A 22,492-nucleotide genomic window follows, 5' to 3' on the forward strand; every position below is an offset into this window, starting at 1 on the left:
GAATAGGCAGTGGTTCTTTTGGAATTCTTACTAACATTCAGAATCCTGAGTCAAAAGCTACAGTGATTTGTACCCTTTATATGATGATATCTAGATACATTTTTTTAAACAAATACCTTTTTTTAAACAGATAACGCTGCTGCAGATGGAGCACAACTTCGACATTGTAAGTAGTTTGTAATATTTAAGAAGCTTTTGAAATATTAAGATATTATCTGAACTTAAAATCAAATATCTTTATATTTAATAGATGAATCATGCATGTCGGGCCTTAACATACATGATGGAAGCACTTCCTAGATCATCTGCTGTAGTGGTAGATGCAATTCCTGTCTTCTTGGAAAAGGTAAAATGAAATCAAAACAGTAATCAAACAGCATGAGGGGATTATATAGTTTGTTTTAACTTTAGGAAATGCCTTTAAGGTAGTGGCTTCTTTTCATGGCTTACAAGATAGTATCAAGTGCATGAGAAGCATCTAAAGCCAGGCTTAATCTTTGCTCCCACCCTTACTGAAAAGTGCTCTCTCCTTCACTGAGAACTTTTTGTTGGATTGGTGTTACAAACATAGAAAATGTGTAAATAAATGAGCTGTTGCCCCTTGGAGTAGCTTCATGGCTGAGGTAGCCTTAGACTGTCAGACTTGGTCAGAGCTGGCTTCATTAGCATATATATCTTAGTAGAGGCTGTATGTCTGATTGTTAATCAAGATGATTATTTTTGAAAATCGGTTTAGAAGTTGATATACCAGCTTTTTTGTTTTCTTGTAGCTGCAAGTTATCCAGTGCATTGATGTGGCAGAGCAGGCGCTTACAGCCCTGGAGATGCTGTCACGCAGGCACAGTAAAGCCATTCTGCAGGCAGTAAGTACAACCAAAACCAGGCAGCTTTGCCTCTGCCAGCTCTACATCTTGGTGATTTTCTGTGAAGATGAAATAAGAAAACAACTTTCTGTGACTTCAGCAGTACTGAGAGTGCAAATGTTTGTTTCTTTTGTTATAGGGTGGGTTGGCAGACTGTTTGCTGTATCTGGAATTCTTCAGTATAAATGCACAAAGGAATGCACTAGCTATCGCTGCCAACTGCTGCCAGAGTATAACACCTGATGAGTTTCACTTTGTGGCAGACTCTTTGCCACTGCTAACACAAAGGTTAACCCATCAGGTAAGAAGTTTAAAAAAATGGAACATTTTGATTTTGATCTGAAAGCAGTTTAAAGATATCTCCAGATACCTGGTTCTTTGCTGTGTATTATTTGCCTTTGCAAGGTGATAATTGACTTCAAGTTTCTATACTGTCAGGTTGTGATATGCCAATGTGCATATAGACCTTCTGTGGTTCTGTAAATGTGAAATTTTATAAAACAAGACAAGATAGTTTAACTCAAAGCATGAGTAATGGTTTTGTAGTCCTTGTAAGAACAAGGGCATCAGTAAGAGGAAGTCCAGTAGCATTACTGGTTTTATTTTTTCTTAACCAGATGGGTTGCAAGGTTCTCTCCCAGTTTAAATCAGAACACCCTCTGTTTCAATTTTTTGTGCTTTAACTTTTTGGGGGACTTAACGGCATTTTTAAAAAGTTCTGCTTTTGTACAATAGTTTGAAGTGATGAATCTGAAATCAAGGGGCTCCTAAGGGCTACATATCCTGCAGTGCTGCTGTGTTTATAAATGAGCACTTACAATAACAGGTGCACCAAAAGAGAGTTTTGGTGATCTGCTTGGTGGCAGATCCCTGTTAAAAAGATGAAAAAGGAGAAATATTTTGTTTGTTAACAAATGCAACTAACTGGAAGCTTCCATGGTTTTATGTATTCTTGTGCTGTTCTTAATTTTGCCTACATCGTCTTGCTGAAAGACTGCTTGAATCTTTGAGGCAGCTTCTAAGAAGCCAAATGACAGCTTTAGATTGTACTCTAGAAACAGGAAGCACCATTCTCACCAGTAGTAGGGACAAGTACTGATCCTGATCTCTGAAGAGAAGCTACAACCCACCAAAGTAAGATTTCAAGAAATTTTGAAGTGGAAATTTTCTGGAAAAGAATCTTGAGTTAGCTCTTAACAGAATAGTTGAGGTTGGAAGAGAGCTCTGTTTACCTAGTCCTAGTTCCCCTGCAAGTTGAGCTAGAGCAGATTGCCCAGGAGCATGTCCAGATGACTTTTATTTCTGTTTTTAAGTATCCTCAAGGATGGAGACTTAATCTCTCAGGCTAGCCTCTTCCAGTGCTCAGCTACCCTTACAGTTAGTGTTTTATCATGTTCAGGTGAACTTTTTTGAGCATTTCATTGAACTTTTAACCTATTTTCAGGGCAGTCTTTACTTGTGTCTTTGAATTTGCTGTGTTGTCTGTGCTGCATAATATGAAAATCAGGCTTCATGTAGTCTGTAGAATAGTAGTAGTGCTTACTTCAGCTTTTCCCTGTTGTTTCTTCCTTTCAGAATCCAGAAGGGTATTAGAGATCAATTTATTAATTCTAAAGGTCCCTAAAGGTATTTGTGTTGCAAGGGGGGGGTGTTTCCCAGGGAATACATAGGAAGCACAGCTGTATCAGGAGGTCAGTTTAGACTGTCAGTGAGTTTAAAAGTGGCAGCTGTAATGTTCTGTAAAATGAATGTGATTAGACCAGCCCTTTTGGAGAAGTTTTTATGAATGCCTCAAGATGATAGCATGTTCTAATGCAAGTTAAAATATTTCAATTTAAAGAAAACTTTCTTATAACAGGACAAAAAGTCTGTTGAAAGCACCTGTCTGTGTTTTGCACGGCTAGTGGACAATTTCCAGCATGAAGAGGTAAGAGTGTGGATGAGGGTGCATTTCTGCTTGTTTCTCTTGAGGGCTCACCTTTTCAGGACTAATGTTTCCCATTTTGTTGTTCCCTCCTTGAAGAACTTGCTGCAGCAGGTTGCTTCCAAGGACTTGCTAACAAACATCCAGCAGCTCTTGGTCGTGACACCTCCTATCCTGAGCTCAGGAATGTTCATCATGGTGGTGCGCATGTTCTCCCTGATGTGCTCCAACTGCCCCACACTTGCAGTCCAGCTTATGAAGCAAAGTGAGTTCTTACTCTTCCGTGTTCTAGGAGGCCTGTTCATGTTAATGCTTACAGTCAGTGTGGAACTCTGTGCACTTGATTATATAAATATTCTGTTTTTTCAATTTTTCTTTTACTGTTTTCCCTTTGGGATAAAAAGATGAGTTAAACTTGTTGAACACTTTTATCCAGAGGGGTTTTTATCCTTTTTCCTAGTTCTAGCTGTTGTCATTGCAGTGCTCACTTAACTTTGAGTCTGTTTTGGCTGCACAAACTATTCTTATTCTAACATGAGCTCAATAATTCTTAGTTGTTACCATGTGGGGGAACTATGTGCTTTAAGTACTTCCTCAAGGGGAAAACATTAACAAACATAACTGCTGTAGAGTTGTCTTAATTGTCATTTGTTTTCTTGTTCCATCTCACAAATTTTGACTGACCCCTTCAGCTGCCCTGTATCTTTCCCTGTTTTCTTCTGTGTCTTGCATATTGAGTGATATTTCTCCCCTAGTTGTCCCTTAAAAAACACAAAACCAAAAAAGCCACAAACGCCAGACCTGAGAACAAGCACATTTCTTAGTGTTCAAAGAAACACTGTTGTCCTATGGTCCCTTTTTTACTTTGGGCAGTAACTGTCTCTTCTGTGTAGTGTCCAACAGAAAATGGAATCCATATCTGATGCAGGCAGTGTCATGAATAATAATTTTTTATAGATATTGCAGAAACGCTTCACTTCCTCCTTTGTGGAGCCTCAAATGGGAGCTGTCAAGAACAAATTGACCTTGTTCCACGAAGTCCTCAAGAACTTTATGAACTTACTTCTCTTATCTGGTAAGTCTTGCAGTCCTAGGTTTTGGGTGTGGTTGGTATATTAAAATCCTTAACTTCACTAAAATAAGGCAAACAGTTTTCAGCTTAGATGGCCTTGATTGTATACTTCTAGTAAAATACTGTTTTAATGTTCTTTACAGTGAACTGATGCCTTGCCTGCCAAAAGAGGGAATCTTTGCTGTTGATACTATGCTAAAGAAAGGAAATGCACAAAATACAGATGGTGCAATATGGCAATGGCGAGATGACAGGGGTCTCTGGCATCCCTATAACAGGATTGATAGTCGAATAATAGAGGTAGTAATTCCACACGTTTGTGTGGTGATGCTTTTCAAATCTGCGTGCGGTTGTATAGGGAATTGAGTGCTTTCTCTGTCTTTAAACATACCACTCTTGATCTTTCTGAGTAAGAAACACAAGTTTCCTCAGACATCCTGCTGTAATACTGCACTATTTTGGTGTTCATCCATACCAAATCACTTACTGGCTGTTCTTACTGAATTTCTGTCACTGTTTTTCCTACTGTGTTACCCCTCTCCTCACCTTTCATATAGTTTTCTGTTTGTTAGGGGTTTCTTAACTTTAAATTCTTCCTTGATTTTAGGCAGCTCATCAGGTTGGTGAGGATGAGATAAGCCTGTCTACGCTTGGGCGTGTCTATACTATTGATTTTAACTCTATGCAGCAAATCAATGAGGATACTGGAACAGCTCGTGCCATTCAGCGAAAACCAAACCCTTTAGCCAGTACAAACACTAGTAAGTACAGCCCAGGAGACACCTGGGCTCTCTAGCTGTGGCTAGTATATGCTGGGTTGTGCAGCAAATGTGTTCATTTATTTTTAACTAATAAATTTCTTATGGCTTCTGTGGAACATCAAACTGTTCTGATTTACATGAATGTAGAAAATTTCATAACAAAACTCGTATTGTTGACGTATGTGCTTTTTAACATGTAAGTTCCTCCTGGGACCTGAAAATTTATGGCACAGGGGAGGAACTGGGGGTGTTCCTGGCTTGAGATTTCTGAAACAGCTCTATTCATACAACTCTTTTATTTAAGGAAGACTCTGTGAGGGCTTCTTACTGTTATGCAGAAATACATAAGAAAACTGAAGAAAAAAAGATTAAACTCCTTGAAAAAGGAAAAGGTTTTGTACCTTATTACTCACTTTGACTTCTGGTTCTTGAATTTTATTTTCTCAATTTGAGCGCTGAATTGAATCAGTTTTAAAAAAAGAAAGTAATCATCAGAGCAGAGATGCAAAGGTCTGTCCAGTGATACGCTGTGCACTCTCTCACAGGTGGACATTCAGAATTGAAGAAGGATGATGCTCGAGCACAGTTAATGAAAGAGGACCCAGAACTGGCAAAATCCTTTATCAAAACATTGTTTGGTGTTCTTTATGAAGTATATAGTTCTTCAGCTGGACCTGCTGTTAGACACAAGTGCCTTAGAGCAATTCTTAGGATAATTTATTTTGCTGATGCTGAACTTCTGAAGGATGTGTTGAAAAATCATGCTGTTTCAAGGTGGGTTCTTTAACTGCTGCAAATGAAACTAATTTTGAGCTTACAGCTCAAACTTAATACTTTTTTTAATAATCTTTTTCAAGGGAAAATATTTTAAAAGTCTGACTTATTTTCCAAAAGCTGAGGCTGCCAGCTCTGCAGGATCATAGATTTTTTGCATCATAGATTTTGCAGTAGTTGCCAATGCTAGACATTCTTACTAGAAACTTAGGTGGCCTCTGGCTGTGTGTACTAGAAGTGTCAAATATTACCCTTTATTGGTTTTTTCATTTGTAAAACTTGCCTATGAAATTTGAGGGCAAGATAACTTTTGAAGTAATACAGTGTGAACAGTAACAGACACTAATAGCATTCAACTGTTTTATTCATGAAACCTGTCCTACATGTTACACATAAAGTTGGGAATCTGAGGTTGCAACTGGAGTATAAACCAAATAGTTTTTCAGAGACAGTACTGAGTTCCAGAACTGTGTTTATAAAAGACTGTCTCCTTTATGCCATGTGAAAACTTGGTAAAAATTATATAGGTAGGAAGAGAACTGTTGCAGTCCTTTATTGATAGCTGTTATAAAAGCACTGTGAGATTTGTTCGCTTTTAGTCTCCAGTGCTGTGTATCCAAGATGAACTGACTTGATTTAAAAAGAAAAACTCAGCCAAAAACTCACAAAGCTAATTCTAATAAATTATCTGTTTTAGTCATATTGCCTCCATGCTGTCGAGTCAAGACCTTAAGATAGTAGTTGGAGCCCTGCAGATGGCAGAGATTTTAATGCAGAAGTTACCTGACATTTTTAGTGTTTACTTCAGGAGAGAAGGTAAATCCTGGTTTCTTTTTTTTTCCTTCACCTCTTTATGTAGTATTTTAAAAATGTGTGTCTGCTTTTCCTAAGCTGTAAAAATTGAATATTGTTGTTGAATAATAAAGGAAGTCCTGTGCAAGATGTCCTCATACTCCTAGGGAGGAGCTGGCCCAGATTTTTTTCCGGAGGAAGCAAGCTTGTGTTTTCAGAATCTGAAGCAAGTTTGTACAGGTTTACTAGATACTAGTGAACTCAGTTAGGCTGAAGATGGCTCACTGAAATTACATGGGAAGTCTTAGTGGAGAAAATGGATGAATCTTTGGCAGGAAGTCTTTATACTAATGTTTGCACTTGGGGTTTCTTTAGCTGCTGTTCATACTGTTCTAATTTTTTATTTTTAAACTATGTAGGTTAACTTTTTGAAGAAAAGATTGAACTGCTTTTAAAGCTTAGTATTGATGGGTGGGGTGAGCAAATACTGCCATAGTCAAAGCAGAGGTTCAAGTAACACTCAGTTCTACGTTTTCAAACACTCTTGTTCCTGCCACCACATCTCTACCACCCCCTCCTCTCCCCCTACCCCAGACCAACCCACCAAACAAAGATCTCTTCTTTCTCCAAGGGGTGATGCACCAAGTGAAAAACTTGGCAGAGTCTGAGGCTTTGCTGACAAGCCCCCCAAAAGTCTGCACTAATGGATCAGGAACGCTGGGAACCACTACGACCATAAGCACTGGGACAGCCACTGCTGCCAGCAACGCAGCTGCAGATTTGGGCTCTCCCAGCCTGCAGCACAGCCGGGAGGATTCCTTGGATCTGAGCCCACAGGGGTGAGTTGAGTGCACTTCCTGAAGAGTAATCTGCATTCTGGCTTTGGTGCTTTCTTGTGGGGTTTTGGGTTTTTCTTACCTTATTTTTTGAGAGGATGTCTAGGGTAACACGAGCTGCCCACGTGATCATCTGCATTTCGCTGTGGTGTTTTCCTCTCAAGAACTAAATTTGTGTTGAATTTTTCAATGGGTAGTTTTGATTCATTTTATATTAAATGTTTAAAAGAGGAAAAAAAGCAGTGACCTGATAGCTAGGTTGTAATTATTTATATTAAATAATTTTCTTTTTTGGGAGACTGTCAAGAGCAACAGCTTGTAGTCTCATCTAACTGTTGAGGACAGTGATTCTTTCAGAGCTGTGGGGCATGGTTTATTTCTGCTGGAGACTTGAGAAAAAATAAATTATCCTTAAGTTTTGTTGAAAGGCAATAATTTTGAACACTTGTAGAATTAAAATACAGTGTAGGAATAAATTATTAGTTTGCTCTTATTTTAAAGGTCAAGGATTTGTCACTTTAAACAAGAATTGAAATATGTGAACTTGTGAAGTGTAATGATTGATGAGTAGAAATGCCACAAATTGTTGACGTGTTTTCTGTGCTTTTGTAGGGGAGGCATGTCAAATATCCAATGTTGGTTGGTGTTTATTCAGTAGAGATGTGTGGAATTTTTTTTCATTTTAAGTGTATTTAAATAAATGGACGAACAAATGGTTATACAAATTAAAGCATGGAAATCTTGAGAAACCTCTGTTTAGTGCCACTTCTGGCTGTATTTGGCTGCTCATAACAGAAAGATGATGGCCGGCAAAACTTTCTTTCTGGATGGAGTTTGTTTCATCCCATAACAAGGATATTCACTTACTCTTTAATTCTCAAGGAAGTAGTTGGCAGATGCATCTTAAACTGAGGGAGGGGTGTGTGCATGAGTATATATTTGTGGGTGGAAATAATTATTTTTAAATTTGGACAGACGACTGAGTGATGTTCTAAAGAGAAAAAGACTGCCAAAACGAGGGCCAAGGAGACCAAAATACTCCCCTCCAAGAGATGATGACAAAGTAGACAATCAAGGTAAATAATTCTGAACATATGATACTTTAATCTCATTTTAAAGTAAGCTTATAAACTGCAGAAAGAGCTAGCTGTGATAAACTTCTTGATTTTCTTAAATTTTGTCTTTACTTCCTTCAGCTAAAAGCCCTACAACTACACAGTCTCCTAAATCATCTTTCTTGGCAAGTTTAAATCCTAAAACATGGGGAAGATTAAGCACACAGTCCAACAGTAATAATATTGAACCAGCAAGAACAGCAGGAGTAAGTGGTCTGGCAAGGGCTGCTTCCAAGGATACCATTTCCAATAACAGGTACACACACACCAAAAAAAATCACTGTACTTGTAACATGATGTTGACTATAATCAGGTGATTAGGTAGCACCTACAAGGAAGTTGGAGCTGAACCACAGTTGAAAAAATTCTGGGAAAAAAAATCAAGAAATTAAGGTAGAGAGATTATCTGAGTAATTTGAAGTTGAATGGTGGGGAAAGATTGGAGAACTGAGGAAGACAATGCAAGGAGTGATCTGTAGAGAAAATTACTTGACAGCGTTGGAGTAAAAGCAAAGGGTTTTCTGACTGCTGTTCAACATGGAAAAAGTAATACTCAGGCTGTATTTACTTGCAATGTTGGTGTATGCAAATGCTAAGTGTGGCTAAATGATTTTTGTGTGCTTCTTTACAGAGAAAAAATTAAGGGCTGGATTAAGGAGCAAGCCCATAAATTTGTAGAACATTACTTTAGTTCTGAAAACATGGATGGAAGCAATCCTGCACTAAATGTATTACAGAGACTTTGCACTGCAACTGAACAACTCAACCTCCAGGTTAGAAGTGGCAAACTTACTTAAGAGTGGGGGGACAGTTATTTCTTGCCTTGACTTATGAGTCATTATGACTTGGAGTAATTTTTTAGAATGAGTGTGTATGCTCTGACACACACCACTTTATGATAAAAGACCAGTCCTAGCAGTGTGTCATTTGCATAGCATTTCACATTCGAAAGTTCTACGGATCAGTGTCAGGGATCAACTTTATTCTTAAAGAACAATACCGTTTGTAGACTGGAGGGAGAAGGAGAGGGAAGCAGCATTTTGTTAAAATGATAGAAGAAATACAGATTGGGGTAAATGTGATAGCATGTCAAGAACTTCAGCCTTGTTTTTTAGACAGTTCTTTTTTTCAGCAGTCCTTGATAGGTGGTCCAAACATCTAACTTGTAAACCAGTACAAGAGCTGAGCTGTGTTCTGTGCTTTGATCTGAGCAATCATTAAAATATGAACCTTTCCCACCTCCTCTCTCCCACTCAGATGTCACATAAAACATACAGCAATCTGAGTTGTACGGGTTTTGTTAGTGTGGTTTTTTTTCCAAACAGAAAGCCCCTGCTTGGAGCTTATCTTTACCTTGCATAAGACGGAAATGAGACCTTGTGTTTCTCTCAAAGTAGAGAAAATGTAGATGTTGCCAGTAATGTCTCCCCTTGAACAGAGACACGCTTATCCTCAGATTACTTGTCCTTCATTGCAGCTTGTATTGAGTTACTATACATTCCAGACTTCCCTTTTTCCCCCCCCCCCCCGCCCTTTAGAGCTGTTTCATGCAGTAGAAAGGAAGCTAACATTTCTTGAAGCCTGTAATACGTGGGTAGTAAAACACTCTTCATATTTTTCAGGTGGATGGTGGAACAGAGTGCCTTGTAGAAATCCGTAGCATTGTCTCGGAATCTGACGTCTCCTCATTTGAAATCCAGCATAGTGGGTTTGTTAAACAACTGCTGCTCTATTTGACATCTAAAAGTGAAAAAGATGCTGTTAGCAGGGATATCAGATTGAAAAGATTTCTTCATGTATTTTTTTCTTCTCCAGTAAGTTTTCTTGTTTATTTTTTTGGCATTCTTAGTTGTTTTTTCTTTCAAATTTTCTTTCTCAGAAAACCATCTGAAAGGTTCTGTTGACCTATCTTAAAGGTGGAATACAGAAAGAATGTTTTGTTTATGTCTAAGTTGTATAACACTGCAACTTCCACTTTGTTCAGTGTCTTTGTAGGTCATGAACTTTTTTGAGCAACCTGTAATTACAGAAAGTTCCACACAGCAGTGGAAAAAATGCCAAAATGCCCAATTGTCTGAATCTTGAACAACTTAAAAGTTATTTCTCTCTTTCATGAAGTTATTATGGAAAGAATTTGGATAGTAATATTATCACTTGGGACTAAATACTGCAATAAACTAGTGTTCTGTTTTTAAAGGATGAAATTTGAAGTGGAAGAGAGGAAAGCAGATAACTAAAACTTCCAGAAAGCTTGTTCATAGTTAAGGGTGAATGCTAAAATACTGTTGGGCTATTCAGTTGAAAGCAGGAGAGAAGAGTTCATTCTTTGAAACAGGTCTTTCATAAACTTCTGTCACTTACTCATCCTGATACTGCTGCTATTTTCAGTGAGAGCAGGGATTCTTAATTTATGGTATAAATTGTTTAGGATGTTTTAATTCAAGCAGGTAACTAAAAACTGATCCATATTTCAGCTTCCTGGAGAAGAGCCCCTTGGAAGATTAGAGCCATTAGAAAACGCACCTTTGTTGGCATTAGTCCATAAAATGAACAACTGCCTCAGTCAGATGGAACAGTTTCCTGTTAAAGTGCATGACTTCCCTAGTGGAAATGGAACAGGGAGCAGGTAAGGATTAATGCTCAGGTAACAGTTTTGTTGGATGCTTTTGTTTTCTAAAACTTGTTTTAAACAACACTAAAAGGACAAGTACAAGTAGAAATACGATTACAAGAGAAGATAATGGAAACCTCTGACCCTGTTAAAGACAAAAGCAATGACACAGTTGGTTTTTTATCTCACTTAAATTGGTGGTGATAGATAAACTTTAAATGCAATCTCAAAATTTACCCTTTAAAAATACAAATGTCTTCCTTATCCCCACATAACAAACACTGGAAAGAGACAATCTGTTTTTGGGACACTGATGTTTTTTAGCAGAGTAATTAAATTGCAGAGAGTGTATTACAGTGCTCAACTTCATCTACGTTCTGTTATTCATCTAGGTTCTGTTCTCTAGCATGATAGTGGATTAGGTGATAAGTCTTGGCTGTGAATAGAGTTTAAAATAGCTGTAGGCCTACCCTGAGTCTTAAGATAGAGAATAAATTTGGAATCCAGCTTGGTAGTTGTTCTTTAAGTAACAAATCTGAATGAATAAAGACCTGTTTCTACAAGGTCTTTTCTATACTTCACTAAATCAAGACTAGTTTTTATTTATTATATAACAGTGAATTTCTTTTAGTACAGTTGTGCATAAGTTTTGAAAGTATATTTTGGTGCTGGCTAAAAGCTCAGCATGAGAGGAGGAGCATTGAAAATGAATTTTTGAAAACTCTTCTTTAAAGTTAGAAATGCCAAAGGTCTTCTATGTCTCAGGTAGTATGGTAGTGTGGAGAGGTTTTTTTTCATTATTGGTGACACAACATCCATTCAATTTGATGTATTGGAGCCTCACACTGTAGCATTAATCTGACATTAAAATTCAATACTTGTTTTTTGTGAAACTTAAAATCAGTGGGAATTAATGCAGCACACAGATTTCTTATTAGAAGAAATTAGTGTCTCTATACTGGCTTTGGCAAATAGTATGTGCTCTGTAATCTCAAAATGTTTCTGTATGTATATTACTTTTGTAAAAAATGGGATAACTACCAAAATTAAAAAGCTGCTAATCATAGAAGCAAAATCCTGCTGTTTTTCATAGAAAATGAAACACAAGAAGCCAGAGTGCTGTAGCATTGTTTGACTGCAAGTTTTACTGTGGATTATGTCAATGAGGATTTTGAAGCATTAAGTTTTGGTAGTCTTTTACTAGCACCTGGAAATAGAAGCAGCCCAAGATAAGAGGCTTGTTGTATAAAACCAGCTAGCTTGAGTATTGATAGTTTGGTGAGGTGGAATGTATGTATTAAGTATTCTTGGCAAGAGAAAAACACATGAGATTTCAGGTTTTCTCTTTGAGTCCTTATTGAAAAAAAATCCATTTTAATGAATACTCACATTTTCCATGCCTGTTTCTGATCCTTGTTGCTCTGCACATAAACACACCTCTAAATCTCCTGTGCCATCAGCTGACCACTGAAGTACTTCAGATTTCAGAGGTGGTCAGTATAGGCCATATTGTAATCAGACTTCAGGCTGGGCTTTCTCCCAACTCATGTAGCTTCCAGATTTTGTTCAACTTCTGGCTTCTGCTGTTCTTGTAGAAGAAAACTTTTTCTCCAAACCCTATTAGCTTATTTTTAGAAAAATAGTCTGACAAATAATACTCTGAACAAGTAAAATTGTAAATGCATGTATCAGCCTATTTTGCTGCATTTTTAGTGCAATTATGGTTATTAGATTCTTTGTGTAGCAACTTTTTTCACAAATTATTTTGAGTTTTTCTCTTAACAGAGGATCCCAAGCTTTAAAATTCTTCAATACACATCAATTAAAATGCCAACTGCAAAGACATCCAGACTGTGCTAATGTGAAACAGTGGAAAGGTGGACCTGTGAAGATTGATCCTCTGGCTTTGGTACAAGCCATTGAAAGATACCTTGTAGTTAGAGGTATTTATTTATTACACAGTCACTTGCATTTTCCTTTCTGGAATAGTTCCTGCTGTCAGTGTAGAGTCTGTAAAACCTTGTGAGGATTATGCTGAAGACAAATGAAAAGTACCTATGGAGATACCTTGCTCACAAGGGAGAAGATTGAAGCTGTGGAGAATCTTCCTTTTCTGGGACAAACTGTTTCCTGTGGTAAACAGTTCAGTCAAAATACTATCAGAAGTATTGCTCTTTTACTGTCACACTGGCTGTATATTGGCAGTTTTGATGCCAGGTGTTGATACTGAAATTTGTTCTAGCAATTCTGAATCTTACTGTTCTTAACTGATACATTTTGGGACCATCTTAGAATAACAGTCAAAGTACAAAGCATCGATACCTTTTCATGAAAAAAAGCAAATGAGGATGTCTTCTCTCTTGCCTCAGGCTATGGAAGAGTTAGAGAAGATGATGAAGATAGTGATGATGATGGGTCAGATGAAGAAATAGATGAATCTTTGGTAAGCTTTTGCACAGGGAGGGTGCAGTGTGGGGAGGCCCTTAAAGAAAAGCTATGCAACAAGTTTCCTAACTTGTATGGTTGTTTTCTTTATTCAGGCTGCTCAATTCTTAAATTCAGGGAATGTGAGACATAGATTGCAGTTTTACATTGGAGATCACTTGCTGCCATACAATATGACTGTGTACCAAGCAGTGAGGCAGTACAGTTTACAAGCTGAGGAAGAGAGGGAGTCCACAGATGATGAAAGCAACCCACTGGGAAGAGCTGGGATTTGGACAAAAACGCACACCATTTGGTAAGCTGCCTAGAGAGACCCAGGAATAACTTCTGCAGTTTACTAAATGTATATACACCAAGAAATTGGAATATAGCTGTCTTGTCTTTTTTATCCCTTTGAAAAACGTGGAGCTTTGAATTTCTTGATGTGCTTGAGATACTTAAAACTTAGGAAGAATTCATTGCTAGCTCCTGATGCTCTTTCTAGCTCCTGAGTAAAGCTGGCGAACAAGAAATGGGGAATTTAAAATGACACCTGCTAGATGGGGAGGAGCCATTCTGATTTAGATAACTAACCACAAACAGTAGAGAATGTGCAGTATTCAACTAATGGTTGACTTCATACTAATTTTTCCAGTTAATTGCTGTGAAAATGAATGTGTTCTGTGGCCATACTTTGCAAGAAACATTGACACATGACTATGCTGAACATCTGAATGTTCAGCAGTCTTTCTTTTGAACATTTAAATGTGCTAAAGAAAAAAGCAAACAAATAAAAATGCATAAAACAGCAACCAAAAAATGCCAAACCCTAACCTGAGTTTCACCTCAAACACTTTGGGTTTTGTTTATACATTCACCTTCTCTCCTTCCAGTTCATGGAGCCGACGGGTCCCTATTTTTTCTCCCCTGTAAAATACTTGTTTCAGAGGCTGGATCATATCCTAGTGCAGTGTTCTTGTCTTTCTGCTTTTAACTGTCATTCAAAGTTCTGGAAATCTGAGAACTAACACCTTTAAAAGTGCTTTTATTTCCCTGTAAGTTAGCATTTTAAAACATTTTTAACTTTTGTTCACTTTTTAGGTACAAACCTGTGCGAGAGGATGAAGATGGTAATAAGGACTGTGTTGGGGGTAAAAGAGGAAGAGCACAAACTGCTCCCACAAAAACCTCCCCTAGAAATTCTAAAAAACATGATGAGTTGTGGCATGGTGAGTGTGGTGCCTTGCTATATGTTAGATTTCCTCTCAGAACTTTCACAATGTTTACTGTCACTATAGTGTTTCTTTTAAAGCAGACATAGTATAAAAATTGTAAGCATATATTTTTAGCTGTATATTAAAAGTAAGATATTTACTGAGTTGTTTACCTGAACTGTTGCAGTTAAGTGAATGCCATGACTAATACTGTCTAGGCTCCTCATAATTAAATCTTGGGAAAAATTCTAATTGAATTGTTTTACTAAGATGTTGTTTTTTCCTGCCAGATGGTGTATGCCCTTCGGTGTTAAATCCTCTGGAAATTTACCTCATATCTACTCCACCTGAAAATATAACATTTGAAGACCCCTCATTAGATGTTATTCTTCTTTTGAGAGTTCTACATGCTATCAGTCGATACTGGTATTACTTGTATGATGTGAGTAGAACACTTTTTACATCACTTTGCTACTTGGTTCAGGACAGAACCATCTGTAACATTTTAAATAACCTTTCCTGCCTCTCCACTGCCCCTCAAGAAAACAGACAAACGCAAATACTGCCATCTTCTCCTACATGTTTGTCTAACTTCTTAGAAGATGAAAGCTGTAAATTCTTAGTCTGTCATATTTTCTTTATACTGTTTTGAACACAATATCCATGCTTTGCCCTTTAAGTTCAAAGACCAACATTATTCCTGAAAAGGAGATTGGAAGTGAACATCTACTCAGTCCTTCTTTCACGTCTGAAACTCTGGATGAACAAAACTGCAGTGAAAATTGTTTTACTTTCCATGCTAAGCAAATTAGAAGCATTAAAAATCTTTTCTAACAAAGACTTGCTATTTCTTTCAGCATTTCTCTAACTAGAAATACATTGCTTTTATTTAACGCAGAATGCAGTCTGCAAGGAGATAATTCCAACCTCAGAGTTTATCAACAGTAAACTGACAGCAAAGGCAAACAGGCAGCTTCAGGATCCTTTGGTAATTATGACAGGAAACATCCCGACTTGGCTGACAGAACTTGGAAAAACATGGTATGAGCAATTTGCTGTGTAGTGTCTCTAATTCCAGTTAAATAGGAATCTTACCTGGGCAGCACAGTGCATCATCCTTACAGGACTTCAGAGTGCAAAATGCAGTCACTGAAGTCTTGTCTTGCCAAGTTACATAGTGGCATGGATGTTTACACCTACGTTGCACAGTTTTAATCACATTCAGAGAGGTAGATGATGTGCAGAATTTGGACCACTTCTTACAGGAATTGCTGAGCAATCTGAAGGTTTTTCACTGAAATTTTGATTAGTGATGTGATATTTTTTCTCCTGATAAACTGCTCAATAACGTTCTTGCCGTATCACTGTATTTATCTCCGCACATACAGTATGATACAAAGGAAGATATGTTCATGAAGAATACTGGTAAAAGAATCAAAATAATTTAATGAAGCTATATACATGGTACTTTGTATTATCTTGATACAGAGTACAGGCTGTCAAGTTCTTGCACTTGAAAGAATGAGAAATTAGAGTTGACATTCTTGGGTTTTTCAGGCATGTTAATTGCAGCAATATTGTTGATGACTGTGGAATACATACTCAGAGAAACTTTGGCTTTTCATTTTAAAAATAAGATCTCATAAATGTTCCAGATAAGATGATGAGCATGAATGTATATTCTTAAACATCTGTAGCATTATTTGTTCAGTAAAACTGCCTGTCCACTTAATGCCTATGGAGGACAAAACTGTTACTATACACATGCCTTTGAGAATAGTGGAAGTGATAAATTAAAACAAGAAGTTTCTCTGGGAGTCTTTCACAGATTATTTAGACTACTTTTTGCAAATGGTGGAAGGTAGAATAGTCATGCTGCTCTGGGCAGGTTCTCATGTCTTTCTGCTGCCAAATATGGGAGCGTGAGCTTAAGTCTTTGATCTGTTGGATTTATTAATTGTAGAGCAGTGGTGAACAAGGAATTTTATTTTCTGATTTAAAATTTGCACAGCCAAGGCATTCGAGTACTATGAATTACTTTTCAAGAGGAGTCAAAAGATTCTGGAATTTTTAGTCACCTTCATATATTGCATTCCTCAAAACTCCTGCTCCTCAGCATTTTAACTAAAACTTCAGCATGCTTTGGAGGCTGCTTTCACCACAGAGTATAATAAACCACTCATTGTGGATATACTACTTTTCTGTTGTGTTTAAAACCAAATGCTAGTCTGAGATGCTGTTTGGAACACAGCTGACTAATCTAATGCTCTTCACAGCCCATTTTTCTTTCCATTTGATACCCGCCAAATGCTGTTTTATGTAACGGCCTTTGATCGTGATCGAGCCATGCAGAGGCTCCTGGACACTAATCCAGAAATCAATCAGTCGGATTCTCAGGATAGCAGAGTGGCACCACGGCTGGACAGGAAAAAAGTGAGTACATCTTCTTGAAAATGGAATCAAGGATCTATTTATTTTTATATTGTCTTTAAGAATATAATTGTGAGCAAGGCTTATTTGTAGAAGTTGATGTTTTGGTGGTATAGGGAAGGGGAGGTGGGTTTGTTCCTGCAGTCTCCCAGCAGAAGGCGCAGTGTCTTCTCCGTGCTGGCCGCATGAGGGCAGGAGGAGCAGCCTGACATAATTCCAGCAGTGAACACAGTTTCAGACAGCATTAATGATATTTCCACGTACTGGCTTCTAGACCCCTGTTTTGCTTGATTCTCAGAAGAATTCAAGTAATGAGATTTAGACCCTTAATATACAGAAATACTGTCCTTGTATTTGGGGAAGGTAAATTACCTGTCACAACATAATAAAAGTATGCTGTGATCGTGTTAAATTTGAGGGAGTCTTTGAGGGATGTCTGTCTTGAATCTCGAGATATGTTATCTTAAAATGATATCTGCTATACATACTATATGATCTCAAATTCCTGTGGAGATAAGCAGCAGGAGACACAAGAATCAAGTTCAAAAGAATTTAGCTGCCCACATGTAGGAATCCCAGTGCTGTTGAGGTTTTTGTTTGGGTTTCAGTATCTTTACTCTGTTTTCTTCTCTACATATTACATTCTCTACATGTTGAGGTATTTAATGTCACATGATAACACTTTGCTGTATCATGGTTCTATTGCCATATTCTTGGCGAGAAAAGTGCCTATTAGTTATATTGATGTAAGTGTAAGGCATTGTTTTTTCACTTTATATTGAACGCATTCATTCTAAACAGTTTTCATATAGAAGCAAGAGTTATATGAAAGCATAAGCTTAAAAATTGTTGAACCGAACTGTGGAACTATTGGCATGGGGTGGAAAATGTGCATGACTGATTTTTACCTGTTGTAACTGCCTTGGGAGCTGGAACTTAAAGCCATAATTTCACTACATAAAACTTCTCTAATGTAGCGCACTGTGAACAGAGATGAGCTGTTGAAACAGGCAGAATCTGTGATGCAGGATCTAGGCAGTTCAAGAGCCATGTTGGAAATCCAGTATGAGAATGAAGTAAGTAATACCACTGCAGTCTAATTTATCCCCTTTTTACTGAAGATTAATACAAAATAGCTACAGCTTTCTTAAAATGGCTTGGTCAGACCCTTTGTCTTTCATGTTGCTGGTGCTAAAGAATTTTATCCTTTAATTATCCCTAATCCACTTGGTTGTGATTTTTAGTTGCTAGGAGAAGCTTTTTCTGATCTAAATTTCATAATCAATTGTAGTTAGCAGAGCTCATCTGTTTTCTAACTCTTGAGCAAACTGTGTGTGTGTTCTCTATATATGAGCATTAGGTGGTTAATGCTTTTTACTGCATTGCTACTTCCTCTGGTATGTGGTCTTTCCAGGTTGCCTCTGTCATGTTGTGAATGTTTCTGTAGTTAGGTTCCCTAGATACTTTATGCCATGTAGTCTTTTTTATAGCAAATAATGTATTTCTCAGACTAAGTAAAGATTTTTATATTCAAACTGACCTAATGGACTTATCTATCTCATTCCCCGTCTCTCCCCTCACCCTTCCTCCCCTGAAGGTTGGCACAGGCCTAGGCCCTACACTAGAGTTCTATGCACTTGTATCTCAGGAACTACAGAGAGCAGACTTAGGCCTTTGGAGGGGAGAAGAAGTGACTTTAGCCAATCCAAAAGGTAATTGCTCTACTACCTAATCTATAAATATTGATGAATATTGAATTGAATCTAAGTTGACTTCAATTATGTAAAGAGCACCTCAGTTTGTGGTCAGATAATATGCCTGATCATAGTGTGGGTTTTGTTGGAGTTTTTGTGTGCATTTTGTTTGGTTTGATTTTTTTTTTTTTTTTGAAGTGAGAAGCTTAGGTTTAGCTTATCTGAATGCCACTTGCATCTTGAAAGAAACTAGTAGAGTAAATACTGAACTCTTTTCCTTCTTTCTTCCTCAACAGGAAGCCAGGAAGGTACCAAGTACATTCATAACCTTCAAGGCCTTTTTGCACTTCCTTTTGGTAGAACAGCCAAGCCAGCTCACATTGCAAAAGTCAAAATGAAGTTCCGCTTTCTGGGAAAACTAATGGCCAAGGCAATCATGGACTTCAGACTGGTGAGAATGGAATAGAAAACCTATTCTGAAGGGGTCACATAAAAATACTAGTTCTGACTGTTGAGGGATAAAAGCATTAAGAGTTACATGGTATTACGTTCAGCTCCAGAAGTCAGGGCTGTCTGAGGTGGGGCAGGGAGAGGGATGAGCATGCAGTCAAGTTTTGTGGGGGAAATGGGTAATACATGTTGGAAGATCTTTACAGTGGCTTTTGAGACCATGGAGAGGAAAGGAAAAGCTATTATCTGCTATGTGTTGCAGTCTTTCCAGTCTTTCAAGAATGTTTTGGGCTCATTGTTACACCAGCTGCTGATTGCTTTAATGTATAGCCAGTAGGCAGTCACTTGGGATTTTTGACTAAATTTCTGAGTCAAGCACATGAGGACATGCTTTGGTGTGTGCCAGAACTATGAGATAGTATTGTAGATCTGGTCAAGAGATGAAGTAGTAAAAGATACTTTTGGAAGGCAGTTCAATACTAAACAGTTCAGTGCTTTGCTTTCCAGGTGGATCTTCCTCTTGGACTTCCTTTTTATAAGTGGATGCTACGACAGGAAACTTCCTTGACATCACATGACTTGTTCAGTATTGATCCAGTAGTAGCCAAATCAATATATCACCTTGAAGATATTGTAAGACAAAAGAAAAGACTTGAACAAGATAAAACTCAGGTGGGAAAATAAGCCTAAGAATGGAAGAGTGCATCTTTGCACATTTGAATTCTATGAAATAGCAGTAATTCAGCATGTATCATAGGGCTTGAAACTGATTGTTTTGTGATAATTGCTTTGTGCTCACACAGAGTAGTTTTAATGTTATTAGATCAGCGGCTAATAATTATAAAAGTCTTCTTGTCAAGTCTAGCATGAGAAATTCATTATGAGATTCTTCTGTGTGATTAAACACAATCCTAGAAATGCCTAAAACTGCCAGATGTTTGCCTAACTTCTCTTTTGGTTCACTTTAAAAAGACTAAATATCGGTGGAAAAAATCCATCCTTGCTACTTGAACAGTCCAAAGCTCGGCTTTTTTACTAGTTGGTTTAATCAAAATTCCATGTTTCATAGAAGTGCCTTTTATGTAGGATTTTTTTTTCACTGAAGAGCTGTATGCAGAACTGAGGTGAACTGTCAGCATGCATGAGCACACAGGTTCTTTCAGACATACATGAATTTTTTAATAAGAGTAGTTAATATTAATCTTAGCTGAAAATACCACAGTTCACTCTGGCACTCCTGGTAAAAGGTCTTTGGCACACATGGTTTTTCTGGCATCCAGTATTAATAGATGGCAGGAAGTAATAACCTAATTTATACTCTTAATACATCTATCTGGTTTATTACTAGTGAAAGTATTGCAAGTTTGTGGGTCTTTGTTCCTCTTTGCCTCATTGTCTCACTCTCTCTCCTTGGTCATGGCTTTTAATTTCCCAAGAATTGGAAAAATCTGAAACCTGGTGGATGAAAGTTGAAAAATGTCAGTATGCATGCCGAATATAAGGAAAAAACAGCCTCTGTGCTGTAGCATATTTCACATTTCTTTTTCTTGCAGTAGTATTTTCTAGCTAGTTTGTCTTCTGGCATGTTAAGTAATTCTAAAACTGCTAGAAAAAAGTGTACTCCTGTGATCTTTCCAGTTTATCCATTAAGCTTGTTTATCTGATTTCTCTTGGTTTACTGTTATGTGTGAAAACTCCAGAAGGAGAGCAAGGAGAGGAGCTGCAACAGTTTTAATGGTCATGCTCTTACAGAAATGTCTGATTAGTCAAAGCTGCTTTAGAAGTCAAAAGTTCTGGATAAGTTTATTTGAATTAATTGTTCTCATTGGTTTTCACTTCCAATTTTTTAGACCAAAGAAAGTCTACAGTATGCATTGGAGGCTCTGACTATGAATGGCTGCTCAGTGGAAGATCTAGGGCTGGACTTCACACTTCCTGGGTTTCCCAACATAGAGCTGAAAAAGGGGGGAAAAGATACACCGGTCACTATCCACAATTTAGAGGAGTATCTCAGAGTATGTAAAAGCAAACCTATGACTAAAATTCGCTTTTTTCTTGCTCCCAGGTAGTTTGTTTCCATATATGTTTCAGTTCATTCTCATAAACTAGGCATGACAGTAATTTTCCTACTTATGACTTCTCTTCTGTACTAGTTTATTACTCCAGTAAAACTGTTAGAACCTAATTGCACCTGACTTGAAAATTGTGTAGTACAAGAAGCCTGGTTTATATGTGATAAAGTCGTCAGAAGTTTGGCTTTTTGGAGAAAAGGTAATTTAAGTGGATTCATTGTAAGTAGTTATGATGATCAATTTTTTAGGAATACTGATTTAGCAAATTATTTAGCAATAGTGAATAGCATCTCAGTGGCCTTTAAACTGCTGTAATAGTAGTGTAATTTTTTTGGGCTCAGTCTTACAAAAACATCAGCAGTTGTGAGTCAAAAATAAAGCATCATTTTTTTTGTCCAAAAAGCCAAAACCAAAAAAAATCTCAAGGAAAACTGAGCCAGTCAACCAAAGAACCCCAAAAGTGTGAAAGAACCCTAAACCCTAAAAAAGAATAAATAAGGAAAAGATAACAAAATATTTCCAGAATAAATTGACAGTACACCTGTGTATTGATTCATTCCTATGACAAAAGGGACATAGAAAAACAGAAGGTTGACATTGCTGAACAAAGGTAGGAAGCTGTTTCTGTTGAAGGAAATGATCAAGGGAATTGGTTAAAAACAGCCTGGAAAAGAGATGAGGGAAGATGGGAAGAATGCAGTATTATCACATGAAGTTGTGGGTGGGATGGAGGGGAGGACCACTGTGTTCCAGTTACTAAATAATGCATTTCCTGGCAGGTTAGGGTTCTGCCAGTTTCACTCTGTTAAGCTTTGAAGCACTGATAAGAAACATATCTGATGTTTTAGTAGAAACAATTCAATAAGGGTCATGTAACTTCCTGCCTGTCAGCTGAGAAATTTAGTAAAGCTGTCCTGTAATCCTTACAAGTGAATACTGAGCAGTTTCTGTTTACCTTATAGTTTCAAACTGTTACCTGTCCACTTCTCATGCATTTATTTGTTAAAAGTAAATTCTGATAGTCAAGAATCACTTATGGAATTAAATATATTTGGATTTAATGCTCTTTGCAGACCTAACAGAGAAGCAATACAAACTTCCAGTGTTTATTAGAAACAGAATTGGCAGTCTCCATTTACTGAGTAATGTTGCATTTAAGCACTCCAGGCTGATTTCCATAGTTTGCGGTGGGATTTTTTTTTCTTCCTTAAGTAACTTGTATGAGAGATCTGATACTCTGAGAAAGGCTTACAGATGGCTCAGATGTCCTGTAGTTGTCCTGCTGCAGGCTTCTGTCTTTGTAAAGGAAAAGGAGATTACAACAGAAAACTTTCTCCTCCTACTAAAAGCTTTTGGAACTTTTATTTTCTTAAAGGATCTCTATGCAGATTTCCTCCCTTTGTCTTTATGACTTGATAGACTTGATGTGAAAGAAATAGAAAATATTTCAGAGGGAAAAT

General features: G+C 37.5%; 1 protein-coding gene across 11 annotated transcripts in view; it reads left to right on the plus strand.

Moving 5' to 3' along the window:
* TRIP12 (thyroid hormone receptor interactor 12) overlaps positions 1-22,492 on the plus strand; it is a 77,716-nt gene that overhangs the window by 49,693 nt on the left and 5,531 nt on the right. For 7 of the 11 annotated variants that reach the window (XR_010346318.1, XM_064385861.1, XM_064385859.1 and 4 more), the window contains 29 exons: positions 131-166; positions 251-346; positions 771-863; positions 1,003-1,164; positions 2,722-2,790; positions 2,887-3,052; positions 3,745-3,862; positions 4,003-4,159; positions 4,467-4,620; positions 5,166-5,394; positions 6,092-6,210; positions 6,818-7,025; positions 7,998-8,098; positions 8,219-8,393; positions 8,769-8,910; positions 9,760-9,951; positions 10,612-10,763; positions 12,519-12,691; positions 13,118-13,191; positions 13,289-13,488; positions 14,274-14,401; positions 14,677-14,828; positions 15,285-15,427; positions 16,663-16,819; positions 17,794-17,892; positions 18,414-18,528; positions 18,807-18,961; positions 19,468-19,632; positions 20,811-20,975. Coding sequence is in view for 9 of the 11 variants with exons in the window: in XM_064385861.1 (XP_064241931.1) it covers positions 131-166; positions 251-346; positions 771-863; positions 1,003-1,164; positions 2,722-2,790; positions 2,887-3,052; positions 3,745-3,862; positions 4,003-4,159; positions 4,467-4,620; positions 5,166-5,394; positions 6,092-6,210; positions 6,818-7,025; positions 7,998-8,098; positions 8,219-8,393; positions 8,769-8,910; positions 9,760-9,951; positions 10,612-10,763; positions 12,519-12,691; positions 13,118-13,191; positions 13,289-13,488; positions 14,274-14,401; positions 14,677-14,828; positions 15,285-15,427; positions 16,663-16,819; positions 17,794-17,892; positions 18,414-18,528; positions 18,807-18,961; positions 19,468-19,632; positions 20,811-20,975 (4,095 nt within the window). In the remaining 2 variants the exon portion in view is untranslated. Of the gene's footprint in view, positions 1-130; positions 167-250; positions 347-770; positions 864-1,002; positions 1,165-1,856; positions 1,999-2,721; positions 2,791-2,886; positions 3,053-3,744; positions 3,863-4,002; positions 4,160-4,466; positions 4,621-5,165; positions 5,395-6,091; positions 6,211-6,817; positions 7,026-7,997; positions 8,099-8,218; positions 8,394-8,768; positions 8,911-9,759; positions 9,952-10,611; positions 10,764-12,518; positions 12,692-13,117; positions 13,192-13,288; positions 13,489-14,273; positions 14,402-14,676; positions 14,829-15,284; positions 15,428-16,662; positions 16,820-17,793; positions 17,893-18,413; positions 18,529-18,806; positions 18,962-19,467; positions 19,633-20,810; positions 20,976-22,492 lie in introns of those variants that run through there. The other 4 variants (XM_064385862.1, XM_064385866.1, XR_010346319.1 and 1 more) reach the window with 3 other exon arrangements.

This window comes from Passer domesticus, chromosome 11, assembly GCF_036417665.1.
Source record: "Passer domesticus isolate bPasDom1 chromosome 11, bPasDom1.hap1, whole genome shotgun sequence".
NCBI classification, from domain to species: Eukaryota; Metazoa; Chordata; class Aves; order Passeriformes; family Passeridae; genus Passer; species Passer domesticus.